The sequence below is a fragment of the Orcinus orca genome, chromosome 18 (assembly GCF_937001465.1).
Source record: "Orcinus orca chromosome 18, mOrcOrc1.1, whole genome shotgun sequence".
NCBI classification, from domain to species: domain Eukaryota; kingdom Metazoa; phylum Chordata; class Mammalia; order Artiodactyla; family Delphinidae; genus Orcinus; species Orcinus orca.
Window position 1 is genome coordinate 29,797,154 of NC_064576.1, and position 24,242 is coordinate 29,821,395.

The 24,242-nt window shown below is 36.2% G+C and overlaps 1 protein-coding gene across 4 annotated transcripts in view; it reads right to left on the reverse strand.

Annotated features, from left to right (window-relative positions):
* UCHL3 (ubiquitin C-terminal hydrolase L3) overlaps window positions 1-22,805 on the reverse strand; it is a 43,920-nt gene extending 21,115 nt beyond the window's left edge. For 2 of the 4 annotated variants that reach the window (XM_049701000.1, XM_049701002.1), the window contains exons 1-4: window positions 11,608-11,736; window positions 8,622-8,778; window positions 8,192-8,277; window positions 6,305-6,352 (exon numbers count right to left, since the gene is read on the reverse strand). In XM_049701000.1, the coding sequence (XP_049556957.1) occupies window positions 6,305-6,352; window positions 8,192-8,277; window positions 8,622-8,778; window positions 11,608-11,682 (366 nt within the window). In that variant the 5' untranslated portion in view covers window positions 11,683-11,736. Of the gene's footprint in view, window positions 1-6,304; window positions 6,353-8,191; window positions 8,278-8,621; window positions 8,779-11,607; window positions 11,737-22,140; window positions 22,285-22,793 lie in introns of those variants that run through there. The other 2 variants (XM_004284281.4, XM_033414047.2) reach the window with 2 other exon arrangements.
* Window positions 22,806-24,242: the final 1,437 nt, after the last annotated feature.

The following is a 24,242-nucleotide window of genomic DNA, read 5'->3' on the forward strand; positions in this document are numbered from 1 at the left end:
ATGTAAGGAGACACAATATCACTGCTTGAAAACAAAGGATCAAAAAAAGAACCATTTCAATAATATTTCCCCCACTATGACTAATCCTAATTTGTACTTCCTCCTTCAAACTCAGCTCTCCCATTCAACTCCACACATACGCTTTAAACCAGCTTCTATTCAGGGAATGATATACAGAAAAAATGATAACAGAAGGAGAGAAAAAGGCAAAAGTGTAAGGAGTTAGGACAGAAGTTCCAGAGCATTTCTCAGTTTTAAGAATGACATAAAATGAAGTTGCCCCAAAAGGATTTCCCTTACATCTTGTTGGAATGGAATAGAGAAAATGGGATATGGAAAATAAATGGAAAACAAAAAGAAAGATCAGAAAGATGCAATTTCAGATTTCTTGACAAAACTGGACTATACAGCTTAAAATGCATGGTACTTGCATCTGAGTTTCATTTACAGTTCCCATCTGATTCTCCCAAAACAATCAGGACCTTAAATTGTACATTCTATAAGAACTAAGTTTCTTCCTAATATCTTCCGTTTCTCTCAGAGTCAAGGAAAGAAGAAAATAAATCCCTAAAGAAGGAAAATAAATGTGAGAGCATCTTAACTCCTTGTAATTCTAACATAATCAAAATAATGAAAAACTATACTTCAGAGTAAAATGAAGCCATGCAAACTATACTTATACAACTAATAAAGATAAAACTTGACACTATTTCCTCCCCCATCACTGACATTGTGCACTGATTGGGCCAGAAAAGCCAACTAGACACATACATATACATACACACATACACAATTTATTTAAAATTGTGTATACATATACATGAGCACATACTTGAAATCAGAACTTACCCACTGCTTTCCCAATAGTCAAAAACACCTTCTCGTATAGGACAATACTAACCAAAGTAGATTACACATTTCACTTGTAAATTAATTACAATTTAATTTCATGATTGAAATTCATTTCATAAACTTTTACAACAGATCTTTGAATGGTCTTAGCAATCAACCACATTATTTCCCTCTATCAAACAAGCCAAAATTTAAAAATAGAATTCAACACCGGTAATGGCTATTTTTGAAGCTATCTCCATTGAAGTAAGAGATCCTCGAAGACACACACTGCATCTTATTTATCTCTGTATATATAGTTGCTAGCACCATACCTGGCATAGTAGGTGCTCAAACAGATTACTAGGTTAATCAAATGAAAGACAGACAATAATTTCATATTATGTAACAAGAACTTGAAAAATGTTCATCCCTTTGACTCAAGGTAATTCTACCTATAGGAAATGATCTTAAAGAAAGAACCTAGAATGAATATATGAATAAACAAAGATATTCAATGAAGTTATGCGTTTAACTTGAAAAACTGAAAACAATCTAAATATCAAAAGTTAAGGTTACTGGAAAGTAAATTATGGTTCATTCACATGAGAGTACAGTGCCATAAGGAATTATTTATAAAGAGGTTTTGATGAAGAAAATACTCATGATAAAATATTAAGAAAAAAATCCCACAAAAATGTTTGATTTCGACTGTTCTAAAATTAGCTAAAAAAAGATTTGAAGTTAAAAAAAAAAACCATAACTACTAAAAGCATTTTTTGCTACATTTTCCATACTGGCATGTTTGTTTAATACATACATAGAACAATTGTGTCCGTTTCTATTATTCTTCATTATTACTATAAATTTGTATGGAGGTTCCTGAGCAATATAATAAATTTATTCTTTTTGTAAAAAGTTAAATAAACAATAAATCATCAGGAGATCTCTACTCATATCTGGGCTGGCTCCTAAATTAATATGGGCAAATCACAAACTTTAGAAATGGCTTTTTAGATAAGTATTGATGAAGTAAAACTAGAGTCTGAAGGCAAATAAAATATTCTTTTGGATTTTTCTTTTCTTGCCTTTACGTTTGATTTGCATACTGTTTCCATTATTGTATCACTGTATTTGTTCACAATTTAAAAAAACACTTTTAATTTAATTTCCTCATATCCCATTGTTGTTCTTCTATCTTCCCAAACTTAAGTGAAACATGAAAGCAGAAACTTCCAGCGTAGGTTAATGAAGCATAAGTGAGGTGGGGCTACCGTCCAAATTTCTGGATTAGCCAGAGTCGGCCAGACAATCATGGTGGGATTCAGAACATACAAGTAAACAACTACTCTTTCGCCGCATTTACGGCCAATCTTCTAAAGAGGCTACTGTGTTTTGGTGGCTCATCTCACTGATCTCTCATTTAGTCTACAAGTCTCTGCATGCAATAAGGCTCCTGCCTACTCCATTCCCATGAAAGCGTTCTGACAGAGAGTATCAATGACGTCAGTTGTTATTACACTGTTATTACTGGCTCCTCTTCTTCCACCCACTCCTTTAACACCTATGTGCCCCAGGGATTCACTGTGGTTCACCACTATTCTCCCTCTGTAGAATTCTCAAGGTTCTAACTACTCTCTGACCAAATACAGAACTCCAGATATCGCCCTAGAGCTTTAGACTCCATATCCAACGTCTACACAGATGATCCATTACTCACCTTAAACTCAATGTGCTGAACACTAAACATACCATCTTTGGTGGCTCCCCATTGTTTATAAAATTCAAGCCACCCCTTGATCTGGCTTCACCCTATTGCTTCAGCTCATCCTCTGTCACTCATATTCATTTTTCTGAAAGCCTGGTAAAACAAAATCACCACCTAGTATTTACTGAGGGCCCATTAAATACCAGGCACTATTTTAAGCACTTTATATGATTAACTCATTAATCTTCACAGCAATCCCATAAGGTAGATGCTATTCTTTTCATTTTATGCTAAGGAAAGTACCTTGCCTAAGCTACTAAATAGTAGAGTCAGTATACAAACCTACATCCTGTGCTCCTTACTTTTATACTATGCACTTTTTCATAAATGCCTATATACTGTCCAATGCCAAGCACTGTCCTGGGGATTAAAGGTAAATATGACAAAAAAGACCCACGTCCTCATGGGACTCCTATTCTATGAAATAAATGGAATAAACAAACAAAAAAACATATTGTAGATTAAAAAATGCCCGGAAGAAAATAAAAAGGGTTTTATGACAGAAAATTCACTGAGGTGGCCCTACTTAATGGTAATGAAAGAAAACCTCTCTGAAAAATGACTTTTAAGGTGAAACCTAAAGGATGAGAAGGTACCAACTATGTAAAGTGAAAGGGTATACCTGGACAAGAACTGGGCCCTTACAAAGCACAAAAATGGTACTATGGACTGAACAATGTTCTCCAAATATTCATATACTGAAGCCCTAATCCCAAATGTGACTGTGTTTGGAGACAGAGCGTTTAAGAAGTAATTAAGATTAAATGAGGTCATAAGGATGGGCCCTAATCCAACAGGGCTGGTGTCCTTATAAGAAGAGGAAGAGACACTAGAGACTTCTCTCTCTCTGCAAGTGCACAAAGAAGAAAAGCCATGTGAGGACACAGTGAAAAGACACCCGTCTACAAGTGAGGAAGAGAGGCCTCACCAGAAACCAACCCTGATGGCACCCTGATATTGACTTCTAGCCTCCAGAACTGTGAGAAAATAAATTTCTGTTGTTTAAGTCATCCAGTTTGTGGTATTTTGCTATGGCAGCAAAACCAAACAAATACAAATGGGAAAGACTGAGGTGTGTCATAGGAACTGACAAAAAATAGTGTGTTGGAATACAGAGAGCAATGGAGATAATAATATGTCAAAGACTCTTAAGTCCACAGATGGTAGATGAGCCAGAAATAAAGTGATCGCAAAACCTGTCCCTGGTGCAAGAGTTTTAAGGTGGTTGATACTGAATTTGGAAATGTATGGTGTGGGTTTTTGTTCTCTCAGTGACTGGGAGTCACTAACATACAGTGGCTAGAATATAATAATCTATATTCCACCCTGGAATGCACAAAACAGCCCATACAGCAAAGAGCTGAACTCATCCCAAAATGTTAATAGTGCCCTATTGAGGAACAGTGGCTAATAGTATGTTTGGTTTACTCAGGGGACTACAGAACACCAAGATTTAGCCTTTTTTGGTAGTTTTTACACCACTAAGGTTAGTTTTGAGCTAATTCTGGTGAATTAATAATTATGTGTTGTGCCTATGCACAAAGAATGGTGTTGGATACTCTGGGGCATACCCACAGGAATCGAACACCAATGCTAGGTCGAAGAGCCACAGTAAGGGAGACATGACACCACATTTCAGCAAATCTAAGGCACCAGTGGTTTTAAGATGCATCATTTTATGTACAACTAAAGAAAGTAATACCACCAAGTAAATTACAAAATCAACTGTAAGATACACCCTAATTTCAGAGCTGTTATGATGTTAAAAAAATATACATCTTAAATAAATGAAAAAGAATATGAAAACAAATAGCTAAAATGCAAATAGTAGGAATCATATAAAATAAAATAGTCTACAGCGGGAAGGAGTTTACGTCTAGAGAAGAGATGTGAACATCATCTAAAAGGAGGTATTAAAAGCCGTAATTTGGATAAAGGCCAAAAGGGAGGCAAGAGGAGGCACCATAAAGACAATTTTTTAAGTAAACAGGTATTAAAGCATTTAACTGCTTTACTACAATTAACGGTTTTCATATTTTACAATAATTTCATGCTGATCTTCACCATCACTGATAATTTTTTTTTTTTTTTTCGGTACACGGGCCTCTCACTGTTGTGGCCTCTCCCGTTGCGGAGCACAGGCTCCGGACGCGCAGGCTCAGCGGCCATGGCTCATGGGCCCAGCCGCTCCGCGGCATGTGGGATCTTCCCAGACCGGGGCACGAACCCGTGTCCCCTGCATCGGCAGGCAGACTTTCAACCACTGCGCCACCAGGGAAGCCCATCACTGCTAATTTTAACACTACAAATTTGTAAACAAAAAAAAGCAAAACATAGTGAAGATTAAGAACATGCTCAAGATCGTAAAAAGCAATACAAAAAACAGAGCATCCCGTTCATTTCCAATATGGTGTCGAAACCACTTAGACATGCCACTGTGTGTGTGTGCGTCTGTTATGTAAACTTAGTCAGAAAGCAATGGTACACACATCTGAAAGCAGAACCTGAGAGCAACCAAGAAACTATGATACAATTACATGGAGAATTAATGTTTAAATTCCTAAGTGGTTTTATTATAAACATTCACAGTTACCAGTCAGAGCTATGAAAAACTGCAGTTATATCATAGTATCAAATTGTTTTCTCCTTAAAAAAATTTTTTTGAAGATAGTGGGAATATTTAAGTTCAATACTTTTAAATCAGTATTTTTTCAAGGTTTTTTTTTTTTTTTTTTTTTTTGTGGTACTCAGTCCTCTCACTGTTGTAGCCTCTCCCGCTGCGGAGCACAGGCTCCAGACGCGCAGGCTCAGCGGCCATGGCTCACGGGTCCAGCCGCTCCGCGGCACGTGGGATCTTCCTGGACCGGGGCACGAACCCGTGTCCCCTGCATCGGCAGGCGGACTCTCAACCACTGTGCCACCAGGGAAGCCCTTTTTCAAGTATTTTTAAAGCATAAAGGCAATGTCATCTTTGTACATGAAAAAGTATGGTTCCAAGTCACGCATAGGATAAGAAAGAAGAAAATCTATAATTCTCTGGTATTAACACTTAAATGTGTTATAAATACACCAAATGATTTTAATTAAACTCTATTCATTTTGACTGAAATACCTTCTCCCAAGAGTGGGAGGGTGAGGTTTGAGGGAAGAAAAAGGAGAAATGGAGGGAGGGAATCCCTCATGAAAAAGAGAATGAAAAAAGGGACAAGAGAAGGAGAGGAGAGGTGACCTATCTGAAGAAATAACTAGCTAACAGAGTAAAGATGGTGAAGACCATCACATTGCCCCAGAACAGACTTCCTGAGTAAAGAGAATGTTACAGCTTTTTGCTAGAAGCTGAGCATGATAAAGGCTCTTGAAAACCATACTGGCTATCTACCTTTACTACAGGGCAGGTATTTTTCTCAAAATACTTGCAAGTCAAAGGAACCTGATGGGGAACACGAAGACCACCCGTTAGCCAAAGCAAACAGCACACAATCTGCAATCTGTCTAAATGATTAGACAAACTGAGATGGCTGTCATCAAAGTGCATATTGACAGTTTGTCAAAACATGTTCTTGGGCTACTTTATGACTACTTTTACGTAAGCAAATTCCCTCAAAGGAAAAAAAATCCCAATAATTTTCTAAAACTACATGTCATACAATAGAACTATGGTTAAATTTACAAGTGGCAGGAAAAGTTTTGAAAAATGTGAAATACCTCAGTCTGACCTTCATGGGCACTGGTCTCATGAGTAACTCGAATGGCCTGTAATAAGAATATAAAGTATTAACAGGAACAAATGACTATATCCAACTTTTTAAATGAAAACAACAATGCTAAATTTTAACATCTAAAGCCTTGTTAAGAAACAAATCGGAGGAGATTTTTGGAACAGTTTAACACTAAATATTTAAGAATGATTTCTGAGTAAGCAAATGAATTGCTGTGCTTTCCAACCCTCAAATCTCTGAAACCTTAGGAAACTGAGTATCTGCTTATTTGTAATTGCCAGGGGTAAGTGGGAGTCATTTACCTTATTTAATTGCTGGAACTAACATTTAACACTTTATTCAACTGAGACTAGAATAAAGTAAGCATCTCACAGATAGAGACTGAAGAAGCTTAGCTCATCTGTTTCTCCAGGTTACATGCTATTCTGCAGCTCTGGCTGTATTTATGCTTAATCATGCAGCTTCAGTCAGCACTTTAGAAATGTGGAGCAAAAGGCATGCATTTAACAGAAGCTAGAGATTTTAGGTTCCTGAACTTAAAAAAAAAAAAAAATGCTCTTATAATAGGCACTATTAACAAAGATGAAGAGAAACAGTCAAAGTAAACTACGGGTGAAAGTACCTTTATGAATGGCAATTTGGCAATAAGTATCAAAGCTTTAAAAACATGCAAACTATTTCGTCCAGCAATTTCTCTTCTAGGAGTTTATATATTTACATATAACTGTACATAATTATATATCACTAATGATATTTGCAAAGACTTAGCTACAATGATATACCTTGTAGTATTTTTTCAAATGGTGAAAAAAAGGGAAAAATATTAAATTTCTGACAATAATTTATTGGTTAAATAAAATACTACACTATGGAAAGCTACGCAGCCATTAAATGATGATGTCAAATATATACTTACTGGTATGTAATATGTTTGTGATAAGTTACGTGAAAAAAGCAAGTTATAAAACAATATTACGTGTGATCAAATTTTTGTTTTAAAATATTGTGCGTACAATTATATATTCCCTATTAAAAATATAAATGGTGGCTACCTCTCATTGGTGGGATTACTGGTGACTTTTATGTTGTTCATTTTATTTTTATGTAAAATAAAGACGTTTTATGAGATCAGCAGGTTTTCTTAAAGAAAATACAACTTAAAATAATCAAAGTACATTAGAATGCTAAAACAACATAATCAAGTCAATGGATTTATTGGGCACAAACTCTGCCTAACACATTGTTCTGGCCAAATAATTTGTACACTATACTGTTTCTAATTTCAAAGAACTTACAATCTACTTAATAATGTCATTAAAAGGTAAAAAGCCTTCAAAAGAAAAATAGATTTCAAATAGAATAAAATGTAAATACCAATCTAAATTCTATGAAAAGGTACAATCATTTAAAACGTCTTAGACTATGTGGCCTGTGTCCTCACACATGCAAAAATATTACACTGATAAAATAGCTAGAGAATATTCTAACATCTACCTTTAAACCTTTGTTTTTTCCATTGGTCTTCAGCCTTGTTCCAAATTCCCAGTGAAAGACACACAGGGTATTGCCAAGCATATATTTATTATAGGGAGGGAATGGTAAGGAACAGTCAATCATAAGATATTTTATAAATTGTTAAATCAAATTGCCTTTTTTCTCTCATTCAGCTCTGGACATAGAAAAGAAGTGGCAATTTATCAACATTTATGGATATTTCAGATAATGTTACAAAAGTACAAAAGGGCTGTTTTAATGGATACAACAAAAATCCATAATTGCATAATATACGGTTTCAAGACAAACCCCCCAAAAGAATCTACAATCCCAGAGAATTTTGCCCACACATGAGATCAAGACAGAAAAAGGTACCGACGTCATAGTTCTCCAGGTATCTGGCTCGTTCTTCAGGGCTCATTGATGCAGACTCCTCCAGGAATTTTTTCAAGGTGGATCCAGATTCTGAGAATATTAAAGATGATAAAATTGAAAAGCCTTGCTATCTCAAAGAGACTGAGATATGAAAATACTAGAAGCATGCTAACTATTTCTCAGGTAAAACCCTTTTACTGGTAAGTTAGGAATATAAGAATATTGGGATAAATGATAGGGCTTAAGCTATTTGTTAAACCTGGGGAGTATTAATATTTCCCCTAACAGTATATACATTCCCATTATAAAAGAAAGAAGGGAGGAAAAGCTTTATTTGATACTTTGAAAGAAAGAACTAGAACACCACCTACTGCTCAGTAAGTTAACTTATAACTTAAGCAGGGGGAAGATAGCAGTAATGAAAAATTATTTACCAAAGTGCATCTTGTCTTTATTGTTGGCAATAGCATGGATTAGTCCAATTGTTCCACAGGCATTGCTGATGGTTTGCTTCATGAAATATACTGATGATGTAACATCTTGTCCCTGAGATTTTATTTTTTCCTCTTCTTCTGTTCTGAATATTTCATACTATCAAAAAAAAATCAGTAGCCTACATGTGAAAATAATATATTAAAAAGGACTTAAATATAAATATGGAAAAACTCTAAATATACATCAATGGGGATTTGGTTAACATGGCATATGTGAATGCAATACTATAAAACATTTTAAAAAGAATAAAATAGATTTACATATTCTGACATAGAAATCTGTCCATGATTATAGAGTGGTTACAGGCCAGTATATATTAATATGATTCTCATTTATGTTTTAAAAATATTTACTTTATATATGCATTGAAAAGTGTTAAAGGATATAGAAAAACTTAACAGATAAGAGATAAGAGATCTGGGATAAGAGATTACTAGAGGATTTTTACTTTCTATTTTTCACATTTCTATACTGTTACATCATATTATATTAACAAAATTAACACTATATTTATAAGTATATGGTATTCATAACATTCACCATTATCTATAACAACTGATTGTAAAAACAATATGGTACAATAATGTCAAAAGTGTGAGCTCTACATCTGATTGCCTTAACCCACAATCTGGCTCTGCCATTATTAGCTGTGCAACTCCAACAAGTTACTTAATGTCTCTGTGCCTCATTTTTCCAATTGTAAAAAGCGTTAAAAATAATGAGGTTAAAAAATGGGTGGGGAGAGAAATTAACACAACATTGTAAATCAACTATACCTGAATAAAATAAATATTTAAAAAACTGAGTGAGGATGGGGACTTCCTCCACTTCCCTGGTGGTCCAGTGGGTAAGACTCCGTGCTCCCAATGCAGGGGGCCCAGGTTCGATCCCTGGTCAAGGAACTAGATCCCGCATGCCACAACTAAGAGCCTATGTGGCCAAAATAAATAAATTATTTAATTAAATAAATTTAAAAACAAAAGTGAGGAGAAGGAAGAGAGTAGGAAGATGATTTTATTGTTTTGTTTATTGTTTTCCTATAATTTTCAGATTCCAATAGAGTAGGGAGCCCTACTACAGCCCACAGGCTACAGGCCAAACCTGGCCCACTGCCTGGTTTCGTAAGTAAAGTTTTATTTTTGTATTGTCTATGGCTGTTTTCATACTAAAAGGCAAAGTTGAATAGTTATAATAGAGACTATCAGGCCTGCAAAGTTGAAAATATTTACTAGCTGACCCTTCACAGAAAAAGTCTGCTGACCCCTGTGATAAAAGAAACAAATGATGTCTATTTAAAACCCATAATTAAGGAACTGCTTTTAACAACAAACGTACCTGTGCCTGAAAAAATAATTTTTATAAATGTGCTCCTAAATCAAATTTTTATTTTTTTAATTTTTTACTATTTTTTATTAGAGTATAGTTGATTTACAATGTTGTGTTAGTTTCTGCTGTACAGCAAAGTGAACCAGTTATACATATATCCAAAATTAAATTTGTAAATATTTTCAGAATAAATTCTGAACCATTAATTCATTCATATAAGTTCAACTGATAAAAACTGAAAAGTTCAATACAGTAAGGTCTTGGGCTGAAATGTTTTGTACAGTCCTAGAGTTTAGTTTGTTATTGTTGTTGCTTAATATCAATGTTCCTTGGTGACAAAGCAAGAGTTTGAAGTTATCAAAAACTTACCATAAAGTTATCAAAAAGTTTGATAACTTCTCAAGATTTAAGGTTTAGAAAAAAAATCCTAAAATGATTCAGAGCAAGTATAGGAAAAAGGAAAGTGACTGTGTTTTCACTGTGGTCTGCCATAATTAAAGACAACAAAAATATCAGAGAGAAATAAATTAATAGTGTAAAGCACATTTAAAACACTGTAACTGACTTTATTTAAAAGATAATGATGTACCCATAACAATTCTTTTGCTATTAGTATGCTGAAGCCATTCACAACTACATAATCAGTTTCTAAATTAGAACTTAGAGATTGAAACACTTCATATTTCCTAAACCATCCACTAGATATCCTTTGAGTGATTTTTATTATGTCACTTATGAGCTGAAATAGGGACCGACCAAATTGTAAGAGATATCAGAAAGTGGCAGATGCCACTATATTTTCTACTTATGTAAGTATAAATACTCATTCCTCACATCTTCCCATTTACTTCATTTTTTACAATGTTGAGTTCATCTTATTATTTCTAAGTTTAAAAATAAAAATCAGAAAGATACAGACTCAAAACTGTTTTAAAATGGCTCCATAATGCACATGGCTATAAGATATCATTCTAGAAGGCCTGAAAAATGGAGATTTGAACTTAGATACAGAGAGCTAAGAATAGCTGTTTATAATCCCCAACATATCCTAAATCTGCCAATTAAATTGTATTTAAGCTTAACGATTCTCACCCAAATCAAGTTTATTCTGAAAATAATGTAACCCATGTCATTAGTTACATCTACCTCCTTAAAACAAAGATTTCTTTACGTATATATTGAAAACATTTACATATTTTATATATTAAAATTTTGAATATTCTTTATTCATATATTTTCTAAGACAGATTTAAGAATATCCTAGTACTTAACAGTTCTAAAGTATACACATCAAATTGTGGTTAAATGTCACATCAAAACAGTTGAGGCAAACTAACCATATTTTATAAAAAAAAAAAAAAACTACCAGAGTTTAAAAGACTCAGGGCTTCTCTGTCAATCTACAAATCAAAATCTAAATACATCTCTTTAATAAAACTAGATTTTTAGGATGTCCCCCCCTGTCTAGATTTCCTCATTTTATGCAAGAAGGGAGTCATCTGTTCTTAATTCATAGGTTTAATTCAACAGCATAGGTTTAATTCAACATTGAAAGAGAATTCTGCATTTACTGGAAACTATATCTTACTTAACAATTACCTTTTCTGTAATAGGGAAGAGAAGCAACACTGCACACACTGGTCTTGGTACCATGCTAAGGAGTTCAGGATCCATTCCATATACATCAACAAACTGCCAGTTAGGATGCAGACCTAATTGTTTGAGAAACTGGTAAAAAGGGGAAACAACCAGTTTAGTGTTAACAGGGAAATAATGTGTATATACTGATACATAAAAGGGAATGGAAGGTACAAATATTACTGATGTTCAATAAGAATGAAGTCAAGCAGGTTTTCCATGAATAAGGTAGGAAGAGATAGCAATTTATTTATATCAGTTAACAAACATTTAAAATTTACAACATATTAAGCAAAACTCCGTTTTTCAAAATCCATTACTTTGGGATTGAACATAATAAGTCAGGACTTCACCGAACACATACAAGTGGCTTGGTTGGTATCTTAAACTCATTCCCAACATTGGATTTTTAAGGAAATGCATCTAAGTTCTAGTACATAAAGAATTATTTTGGTAGTAAATCAGCATAGTCTATCCTAATTATCAAAAATGATGACTGAGGTTTAAAGATAGATGATAGGTCGATATCACAAGTTTTATCAATGAACAAAGAGTGTATAAGGCCAAAAAAGTCCAAGCAACTTGTGGGAACACCAGGAAATGCTTGATATAAAAAGTAACCTGGGACTTCCCTGGCGGTCCAGGGGGTAAGACTCTGCGCTCCCAATGCAGGGGGTCCGGTTCAATCCCTGATCAGGGAACTAGATCCCGCACGCATGCCGCAACTAAGAGTCCACATGCCGCAGCTAAGTCCAGGTGCAGCCAAAATAAATAAATAAATATATATATAATAAATAAATATTTTTAAAAAAATTATATAAAAAATAAAGTAACCTGCTGGCTTCCTGACTTTCAGTACACAATGAAACCTACTCAGCTTCACTGTCTCCCCTACATCTAGCAAAAAAAAAAACTGTAACAAAAGAGCAGTGGTTTTTTCAAACTCTTAAGAATTCATAGGGAAATAAAATATCAGACCCTAATCTACTGCAGAGAGAAAAGGAAAAAAGAACATAATAATAAGAATGATGTCAATTTCACAATAAACTCAATAAATGCCTGTACTGAAGGAAATTGATGGTTTTAAAAAGTTCACCATCACAAAATAAATTTTACATGATAGAAATAATAAAGGAGTAGAGGAAACAAAAAACATACTAAAAATGCATCATTATACCTTACTTTGAGAATACATTATAGTATCTACTGGTCTAACATTATCTTTAAGTTGCTTTTTTGTTGTTTGGGTTTTTTTGTTTGTTTTTTTGTGGTACGCGGGCCTCTCACTGTTGTGGCCTCTCCCGTTGCGGAGCACAAGCTCCGGATGCGCAGGCTCAGCAGCCATGGCTCACGGGCCCAGCCGCTCCGCGGCATGTGGGATCCTCCCGGACCGGGGCACGAACCCGTGTCCCCTGCATCGGCAGGCGGACTCTCAACCACCGCGCCACCAGGGAAGCTCCAACATTAACTGAGATTTAAAAATAAAAAGGTGCCTTGGGTATTTCTCCCTGAAGAACGATCACACATACTTAGATCATCAAATGAGATCTTGCAAAACCAATGGAAGCCATGCCCTATTACATAAACAGTGTTATTCATCTCACAGTCAGGTTCTACAAGACAAGACAAGACATTTAAAGGACCACTCTCCACATCCCTCCAATTCTCTGCCTGTAGAAAAAACGCTACTTACTGATAGTATGGTTGGTAAAAAATAAGGTCTTAGATACATTCAATAAGAAATACTCTGAATTAAAAAACTTATCTTGGCAGAATGTGCTCAACATCCATAGATTCATCAAGTCACATGCTCTGCAACAGTCTGGGGCCACAGAAATCAATGGCCTTCTCTAGTTAATACCTATTCTTCATCTGATTCCTATTCATGATTCCAGACTTTAATAAAGTTCAATGAAGTATTCCAAACTACTTCCCTCTCCCTTCTCCACTTTCTCTGAAATTCTTAGTCTATGCCCTCCTCAATATTCAATTCTATCTAGAAACTAAAAAAGGACTAAAACTGACTGCAAAGCCAAAGGAAGGAACTGTGTCTTATTCATCTTTTTAGTCCCACTGCCTAGCACTGTACTGGCCAAACCATAGACACTCAAGTTCTATTTGCTGAACTTGCAAGAAATTTGTTGAATTTGTTAAAGATTGTATCTCTATCTTAATAGATAATCTAGCCATCTGTATGTCTACACATGTCTGTTAAGCTATGTTTATAATGAATATTTTACATATACTTTTTATTTGTGCCAAGTTAAAGAGGTAGGAAAGATACATTTGGCTTCTAATCTAAAACCAGGCATTTATCAGCTCCAAATACTCCAAATACTACCTGCACAGGACTGACAGCTCTAAAAGGCATACTGTCAAGGAAAAGTATCATAAACCCTGATAAAAGAATTTAAATTTATTTGTTAATATTATGTACCCCCAATAGCCATATTGCTATAAAGTTATAAAACAAGAGGTACATGTAACAGAGTAATTTTTACATCTGTGCTGCAAACTGAAAGTAACAGTTAAACATCTTAGTGAAAAAAGTCTGGAGAAAATTGGCAAATTACCTTGAAGTTGTAAACTTGTTCCATGTCAGCCAAAGCTAAAGAGTATAAAAATTACCAAGCTCCAAAGGCAGCAGTTGTAGTGAGAGTGATTAGTATCAAACTGAGGACACATCAATGATTAAATAGAAGATTAAATTAAATATAAAAAAATGATTAAAATTTAACTGGAATCATACTTTTCCTCAACTTTTTACTCATATAGCCAATCAAATAAGATTGATAAAAAGACGTTCAATTTAACTAATATCTATTAAGTACATCGATGCAACCTCTGACTCCAGATTGTTATGGGTCAGACTCACACAGGAACTAAATACAACTAAATACAACAATTATGTCATCATATGCATAGAAAGAATAAAAGAGGCTATGCCTAGTAACTACCTCTGGGCTTCGGAGAAAAGGTGAGGAAGAAAGTCTCCAACTTTTACCTCTCACTTTTTTTAAAATAATGAAGGTATCCTACTTTTATAATTAAAGGAAAAAGAAGAACCTACGTGCATTTGTGATGATCATAGTCAAATAGAGAAAGATTAAAAAGAAATTCTCTAAAATATTAAATATTAATAGTAGTTAGCTTGGATGGTATGGAACTCAACTTTTTATCTTCCAGTGTTTTTAAAAAGTGTTATTTTTACAATAGATGTAGTTTCAAAGATACAAATCTACAGAACTGATATGCATGTATTTTCTTCAAATTTACAAAACTGGGATAAAACATAATGCCAGTTTTAAAACTATTCCCAAAAAATCTCTCCAGCTTACAAAGAATTCTATATAGTATAGGCACTTGCAAAGCCATCTCTACACAATTAGAAGCATCCTGTTTGCATCAAATATAATAAAGGAATTCATAACCTTTAATATCTGTCTTCAGGCTTTTTTAAACATTGGGTAATAAAATAACAAAAAATTCTGACTGACTAGCTCACTAAATTTTTATAATGCCACACTAACGTTTGGCCTATCAAGAAAAACAATTAGTAAATTAGAATATGTGCCCCCAAAAGATCCTTGGTTAACTTATCCTTTTCAATGGTCCAAGAGAAAATTTCCACCAGATACAGAATATTTTAATTTATTTGTAAATATTTTAAAATAGTATCTTGTATCAGAAACTATGCTAGGAACTTTAATGCACTTCACCTTTACTGCAAAGGAGGTTTTATTATTACATCCTTTCACCAACGAGAAAACTGAGCCTGGGAGGTTCTGTGACTCTTCAAGGTCATGCTGCCAGAACCCACATGCCAAGCTCTGGATGTTCTGGTGCTTATTTACTTGTCTCTCACTGCTTAAAGTACCTTTCTGTACTTTGTTCTCTAATTTTAGCCACAACGAACTCTTCAAGTTCTCAAAGGGTCGATAACCATCCCTTACCTTGCTTTTGCACACAAACTGGACTTATATCTGAAAAACTGTTAGCCTCTCCCCCTCATTTTTTAAAATTTATTTATTTATTTATTTATTTATTTATTTATTTATTTATGGCTGTGTTGGGTCTTCGTTTCTGTGCAAGGGCTTTCTCCAGTTGTGGCAAGCGGGGGCCACTCTTCATTGCGGTGCGCGGGCCTCTCACTATCGCGGCCTCTCTTGTTGCGGAGCACAGGCTCCAGACATGCAGGCTCAGTAGTTGTGGCTCAGGGGCCTTGTTGATCTGCGGCATGTGGGATCTTCCCAGACCAGGGCTCGAACCTGTGTCCCCTGCATTAGCAGGCAGACTCTCAACCACTGCGCCACCAAGGAAGCCCTCCCTCTCATTTTTAATGAATTCCTCCTCATTCTTTAGGTGATAGTCAAGTAACAAAAACTCTGATTACATAAATATATAAAAACAAAAGAAAAATTAAATCTACCTTCCTTTCAAATTTGTTCTTAAGTCACTTGCTCTGGTCTTTAATGGCCAGCTCAGGACAGCAATAGATTCTGCCTTGTTACTAATTTACTAATGATTTGGGTTATGACAGAAATTATACTTATCTAGTAATTGCTTGATATCACTACTAGTAAAAGTATACTAGTAGTAACTGCTAGATGCAGAACTAGGAAAATAACTAATAGTTAAATGAGAAAACAATGGTTTTTAAAGTCTGGAAACCAGCCAAATGAATTTTAATAGCTATTTAGTAAACAAACAAAAATGAAATTACTTAAGTACAGAATGGGGAAATACTAAAAACACTTTATGTAGGAACCAAGAAAAAAAGGAGTTTACTTTATTGCAGGCTCAATATGGACTACACAATTGTCAACGTAAGTGATGCAATGCTGATCTGCTTTAAAAGTTGTATTATCAGGATAATTTAGTAACACACTATTTCAACACAGATTATTCAGAGTGGAATATGCTATCAGCTCTGGTAGGCCTATTTTATGAAGGATGACAACAAATAATCAGGCTCAAAGAAAGGTCACCAGGAATGATAAGGTTTTGGAAGACATCACAGCTGGAGAATCTGGGCATGTTCGAAGAAAACTTAAATTATTATAATCCTTTTCCCCCAATATTTCTAGTAATATCATGAAGAAGCAATTAGATTTACTCTGTATGGTTTCAATGGGAGGATGACAGACAACTGGAGGAAGTTACAGGAAAGCAGATTTTGTTTCAATATAAAGAAATATAATTCTTCTAATTATACATTATTCTCATGATAATAAAAAACTAAATCACTTTATGAGATAGAATACTGCTCACTGAAGTATTCAAGCAAAAGATTCATGACATTAAAGATAATTTTAAGAAAGATTTTCTGGAGCATGAAAGGAGCTATATAAAATTTATTCATTCTTCCATTCAATAACTATTTGTTGAGAGCCCCCTATGGGCCAGGCACCATTCTTAGTACTTCAGACTTGTCCTCGTTCTCACAGAACTTACATTCTAGTGGTATGATACACACAACAAACAAGTAAACACATAAACAAGATAATTTCACAAGGTGGTTAAGTATTATGAAAACAAGACATGATGTCAGTGTAGATTCAGGGCCAGTGGTGGGAAAAGGAAGGAACATGACCTGCATAATCAGGAAAGACTCACTGAGGAGAGGACTTTAAGTTAAGACACAAATGACAAGAACCAGCCATGAAACAACCCAGATCAGAATGATTCAAGCAAAGGATGAGCTAGTACAAAGACTGAAGCAGGAACAGGACGGGCATTCAAAGACTGCAGCCCAGCAAAAGTGGGAGGCAGGCAGTACCTCCCCATCAGGCCATAGTAAGCAGCTTGAAGTGCATTCTAAGGACAAGCAATGGAAGGCTGTTTTGTGTTTTGAGTGTTTTAAGCAGGGAAACACAGACGTGATTTGCATTTTTATAAAATCTCCTTGGGTGTATATTGAGAATATATTTTAGGGAGGTAAAGGGAGAAGCACAAAAACTAGTTAGGAAGCTACTGCAGTTGTCCAAACAAAGGATGATGGTGGCTTGGTACATAGTGGTAGAAATGAACAGAATGGCCAGGTTTGGGATAGATTCTGAAAGAAGAGTCTACCAGAGTTGCAGATCATTGGATCTGAGAGCTTAGGTCAAGAAAAATATTAAAAACAGTTAACTTCACAGAGTGCATGCTTTGTTCTATACATTGCTATACATAATTTACATGCAGCAATTTATTTCATCCTTACAACAATTTTACAGGATTAGGAGGGGTTATAAGAAACTAAGAAACTGAGGTACAAAGAGGCTAGGTAACTGCCTATAGTCTCAGAGCAGAGATTCAAACCCAAGAAATTAAATCAGTACAAGAATGGCCTCTCCAAACTAGCATAGTTGTGAAGAATTAATGACATTGACTTGGGCACTGTATAAATGGTGGTACCCTTAAAAGACTGGGGAAGTGGATTTGCAGGAGAAACGAGAGGATGTAAAGCCAGATTTCTTTTTCAGCCATGTTAAACTTGAGATATCTATAAGACATCCAAATGGAGATATACTGTAAAAACAGTAGCTGAATATAGTAGTTTCCAATTCTGTAGAGAAGTCAGGACTTGGAGGAACACAGGATCTGTCACACAGAATAGGTGACAACTGACAGTACTAGTGCTATACAACAGAAAATATAAAAAGATTAGCAGTGTAGGACAAAGTTCTGAGGAACTCCTTAGTAATTGGAAGGGAAATGATCCAGCAAAGGCAAATCTAAGAAGCAGTCAGAGAAATAGGAGGAAAACCAGAATTATCACAGCAGCCAAGAAAAGATGTTTCAAGAGGGATGGAGTGGGCTACTCTACCAAATGTTGCTGAGAGATCAAGAAAATGGTGACAGAAAAGTGAACGCTGGATCTGGCCAAGTCGTGATTAGTAAACTTGAGAAAAGTAGTTACTGTGAAATGGTGAGGATAGAAGCAAACTAGATGGGAGTGAATACAGGAAAAAAAAACGCTGATAAGAAAGTAGCAAGAGCATCTATGGACAATGCTTTGTGAAAATTTACAAAGAAGGGAAACAGAGAGGAGGTAGTAGAGGAGGTCAGGGTAACAAGGGTGTTTTTCCCAAGATGGGAAACACTAACTAATGAATATTTGTATGTTCATGGCAATAATTTAGCAGATGACTTCTAAATCTTTTTCCAACACTAAGCAACTAAATACAACAATTATGTTAAGTAAATTTCTTTTCCTTCAGCCAGAAAATATTTTGCCTATTCAATAAAATCCACAATTAGGAATATTTCTAGGGAATTTCCACATCAGAAATGGGTGGTTCTAAAACACAATATTTAAAATTACATAATGTGGCTGTGCAATACTCAATCACAAAACATAATCAAGATGAAAATCTAGTGTGGTCATAAAAGGAAATTCTATGATTGCCCACATCACAAAATGTTCTTTTAAAAAAAAAGTTATAATTCCTGATGCTTAATTACCTGTAACTTTCCATCAGCTACAAGCTGCTATTACCCCTTAAATGCATATGTAAATAAAATGGAGCTTCAATTTTTTAAATAATTTTTTCTATCATTTAACTGATTTTATTCTAGGTAAGTCCTACCTATAGCAAGACAAAATATCCTGAGAAGGCAGTGACAGCATATAAACCAACAAAAGAAATCACTACTTACTACATCTACTGAGACATATGGTTACTAGTTAACGTCTAACAGTTACTAACAATCTTCATATAGTAGACATGTGTTAATCATTCTTATACCAATTAGGCATTGTTAGAGCATTAAACAGTGTTTGCTCACACTGAGTATAATGACACATGCAACCAACAAATGGTAACAGAGTGAAATCAAGATAAGTAAAAGGCCTATGATTCCATTCAATTGAGGAAAGAAGAAAAGGTGGGGATGGATATTGTTGTTGGGATTAATCTGTGGCTTAATTTATAAATTTTCCAAATTCTGAGTGAGTTAATTAAATTTCCATTCATTTTCCATTCTCAGTTCTGCCACTAACATAAAGAGAATAAAGAAACAACTACAAAAATTTTGGTTACACTGATTACTTCTTAGATACTTGTCCATTCTCCCACTAAATGTACATTACTTCTTTAAAAAATAAATTTAAAGGGGTGCGATAGGGAAGGTGGCAGGGAGGGAGACACAAGAGGGAAGACATATGGGGATATATGTATATGTATAGCTGACTCACTTTGTTATAAAGCAGAAACTAACACAAAAAATTTTTTTAATTATAGAAAATAAATTTAAAACAAACTTAACCACACCAAAGCATGCCAGAAATAGTGTACAATCATATACTAATGATATCTTTTCTCTGTTTATGTCACCACAGAATGGCCTCCCGTGACCATCCAACCTAGTATGTTTTCCCTGATGGTCTTCATCACTGCACCATTAATTTTCTCCACTGCACTTATAATAATTGCTAACTAGTTGTTTGCTTACTTGTTTATTGTCTGTCTTCCCAATGGACTGAAAAGCAGAAAACGATAAATGTTTTCATCACCAAATATAACCAGCTCCTGCGCAGATATCTGGTATTCCAAAAGGTGCCCCTCAAATATTATTTAATTGATGTGAATAAGCGAATGTGTTTTATAGTCTACCAAGATTACTCAGGAACAAAGGTTTCCAATTAGAACATAGGTTTAGAATATAGGTTTCCAATTATATAAGCTTACATCTTATTAAAAATAATAATGGTATCATCTGAAAACGATTGTATTTTTTAGTCTGTTGATACAGTTAATTACACTGATTGACTTTAGAATAGTGAACCAGCTTTGCAATAACAGAATAAATGGCTCTTCATCAAGATACACTATCCTTTTTATATACTGCTGCATTCTCTTTGCAAATATTTTGTAGAGGATTTTTACATCCACGTTCATGAGGGAGAGTCTGCAGTTTTTCTTATTACGGCTTGTCTGGTAATGCTGGCCATAAAATGAGTTGAGAAGTGCCCCCCTCTTCTATGTTTATGTAGGATTAGTATTATTTCTTCCTTAAATGATCATTTCAAGAGATACAGGAAAGTCATTTAAGAAAATTCAACAGTGATCCATGATAAAAACTCTCAGCAAACTCGGGAAAGAAGGGAACTTCCTTAACCTGATAAAAAAGCATCTACCAAAACCCTACACCTAACGTATCTAATGATCAAAAATCAAATGTTTTCCCTCTAGTTCCAGAACAAGACAAGGATGTCCTCTCTCTCTCCATCCTACTCAATTTTGTATTAAAGGTCCTAACTAGTTCAACAAGAAAAATAAATAAAAAGCATACAGACTGAAAAGGGAAAAATAACACAGTCTAACCACAGAGAATATGACTGTCTGTATAGAAAATCCCAAAGCATCTACCAAAAAAAGCCACTAGAGTAAGTGAATTTAGCACAGCAGCAGGACAAAGTTAACATGTAAAAATAAATTATACTTCTATACATAGCAATGGACAACTAGAAAATGAAATTTTAAAACACCATCATTTACAATAGCACCAAAAATCATTAAATACTTAGGTATAAACAAACAAAAAAATGTGCAAGATCGACATGCTAAAACGACAGACCACTGTTGAAAGAAATCAAAGACCCAGGTAAATGATGAGAGGTACCATCTTCATGGATTGCAAGACTCAATATTGTTATGATGTTAATTTTCCCCTAAATATATCTATAGGCCTAGTCATCAAAATCATACCAAAATTTTTTGTGTAAGTTGACAAGCTGATTCTAAAATTTATATCGAAAGGCAAAGAAACTAAAACAGCCTAAACAATTTTGAAAAGGAATGAAGTTTGAGAATTCATACTGTTTAATTTCAAGACCACAATAATATAACTACAGTAATCAAAACAAACACATAGATCAATAGAATAGAACAGAGCCCAGATATACGGTAAATTGATTTTTAACTAAAGTTATAAAAATATCTGGAATTAGGTCTGAGAGAAATATGCTTCCTTCCTAGGGCACTAAATAAGAAGTTGTAAATACTGACTTCTTCAGAAGGAAAATTTTTTTCTTTACAAAGCTGTCAAAATGTTTTAGGCAAAAAAATGAACAACAAATGTCAAAGAGGGTAAAACAAAAGAAAATTAATATTGATAGGAAATGGCACCTTAATAACATGAAAGATATACGCTGTGTTCCCAGCTTTGTTCATTACTAAATTACTAGATTACTAAAGAGACAAGAATTAAGGCAGTAATAATCATTTCAATAGCATGTAATAAACCCGAATAAAAAAATAGTTTGCTGACAACATTAAAATAAAGCACTTCTATCTGCTTTCTTTATATAAGGAATTTTCTACAAGCTTTCAAAACCGAACACCAATGAAGTACAGGATGAATCATTATTCCTTGGTGATGAGAAGGAAGATTATTGAGGGGGGGGAGAAGTATGATAAACTAAGAGGGCAGTAAAAAGTAAACTTGCTGTTGAGAATGAAAAACAGGAGAAGACAAAATACACCTGAGCAAATAAAAAGTTTATACCTGGTAGCACTTATTGTCCTTTTGATCGAGAGGCTGCGAGATGTTCCCTCTTCCTTCCCCATCCCGAACCTCCAACACCCAAACGAACTTAAAGGGTTGTAGCTGGCAAAGGATGACGTGGGAATTGAGCTTTCCTATGGTATAAAAGCAACTAAATTCCACTTTTAAGAAACTGGAAGAGAAAGGGGGCGTGGCGGAGAAGATAAGTGACTTGATCAGGCGAAAGAAGATGACTGGAAGATGATTTCATGGTGCAAGTGGCGGATGAGATTACAAGGACTGAGTGGGAGCCTTTACAAAGCTTGGAGTCAGGTGCTGCAGGCAAATTAGTTACCTAGAAGGTACAGGGCTGGGACAATCATGGATTCGGCACTAGCAGGAGGCAAAACGAAGAGAGAAGAGGAACTGGAATACAGGGTGAACGTCCCTCAAAACCTCTGACCCAAAAAACCCAGGAAACGCTGATGACGGGGAATGGGACCAGAGACAGCTGGGAGCATCTCCAGGACCCAGGTGGAAGAGAAGCGGCCGCAAACAGGGCACGCCCGTCTGAAGGTGAGCAAGAAGGACCCTCACGGAGTTAAATCCCAGACTCCTGGGGAGTTCAGGGGTGTAGGCGGCCAGGGTCCCAAGCGACAAGACACCTCACTCACCTGGTTGGTGACCTGAAAACGAAACAGAGAACACCATTTAGCGACAAACTGCCCGGGACTAGAGGCGGCAGCCCGGTGCCCTCCGCCCCCGCCCGCGGCCTCAGGCCAAGACCCGAGCCACGCTCACCTCGGGATTGGCCTCCAGCGGCAGCCAGCGTTGACTCTCCATGGCCACTCCGCCCGGCCCTTCTCCAGCTCTGACAGCCGCCGCCGCTTCCGCCCCCTTGCTCCTGACCTGGACCCGTCCAACCTTGCGCCCCGAGGGAGGGGTGCCGAGAGACTTAGAAAAGTCTAACAACACTCTAGCTCCTTTATCGCTCGCTACAGAACCACAAGTCAAGGTTTCCACTTTAAATTAAGATACAATCGGAGAGGAAAAGAATAGGAGCCAGCTTCCTATTGCAGAAGGGAAAAGAATCTCAGCTCTCTCCCCTCGCGCTTGGACTCTTCCGAACCGACGGGACTGCTCCAGTGCCACGCATGCGCCAAGCGCGGGTCTGGGACCGCGTGCTCTCCGGCGCCCTCCCATGCCTGTATTATCAGCCGGAGACGCTAGGGGGCGCGCCGCTGAGTCCTGTTCGTCGAGGGAGGGACCTGGGCGCTGCCAGTCAGGAGGCCCCGCACCCAGAGGACGCCAGTCGTGCTCAGAAGCTCCTTTGCCAGGGTGCAGAAGTGATATGTCGGCCTTGTCTGCTGTTACAGAGTGGGGAACATTTCTATATACCTACACAGTTCCGTGTAGAAAAAATGTCAAGTACCTGTTATGAATCAGACGCTGTAACTAAGTGTTGGCTACACAAAGCTAAGCTTACAGTAGGGTAGAAGAGGTGGACAAAAGAACGAAGAATCACAATGAAGTGTGATACACGTGTGATAGTGGTAGCATGAGGTTGGTGAAACTACACAAAAGGGCAGCTAACGGGGAAAGGGAGTGTCCAGAAGGCTTCCTGGAGGAAGTGGACAGCTAGAGTGAGCCCTTAAAAAAGTCGATGGTAGCCAGTCAGAGAGGAGGGTGCTCGGAAGAAGGGAAAGTGTGCACTGTGGCTGCAAGACTGAAGGGCAGTGGTTAGAGACAGTTTTGGAGAGATAGGAAGGGACTAACTGGTCAAGATATCTGGGCTTCATACTGAAAACAGCAGGGAACCGCTGAAGGATTTTAAGGAGAATTTTCATCTCTCTTTTCCATCAGGGTGTGAATTCCATAAGGCCTGCAGCAATGTCATTTTTGAATTCCTCACATCGTTTTCCCCAAAGCCTAACCCAGTGCCTGACACATAGTAGATGCTCAATAAATATTTGAGGAGTGAATGGAATAATCAGATATGCATAAACCCCATTTTCAATAATGTGGAAAATTTGCCAGAGTGAAATGATGAGAGATTTAATTAAGGCAGTAGTGGTGACGGAGGGGCAGGAGGGGCAGGCATAGATTAAAGAGATACTGTTTGA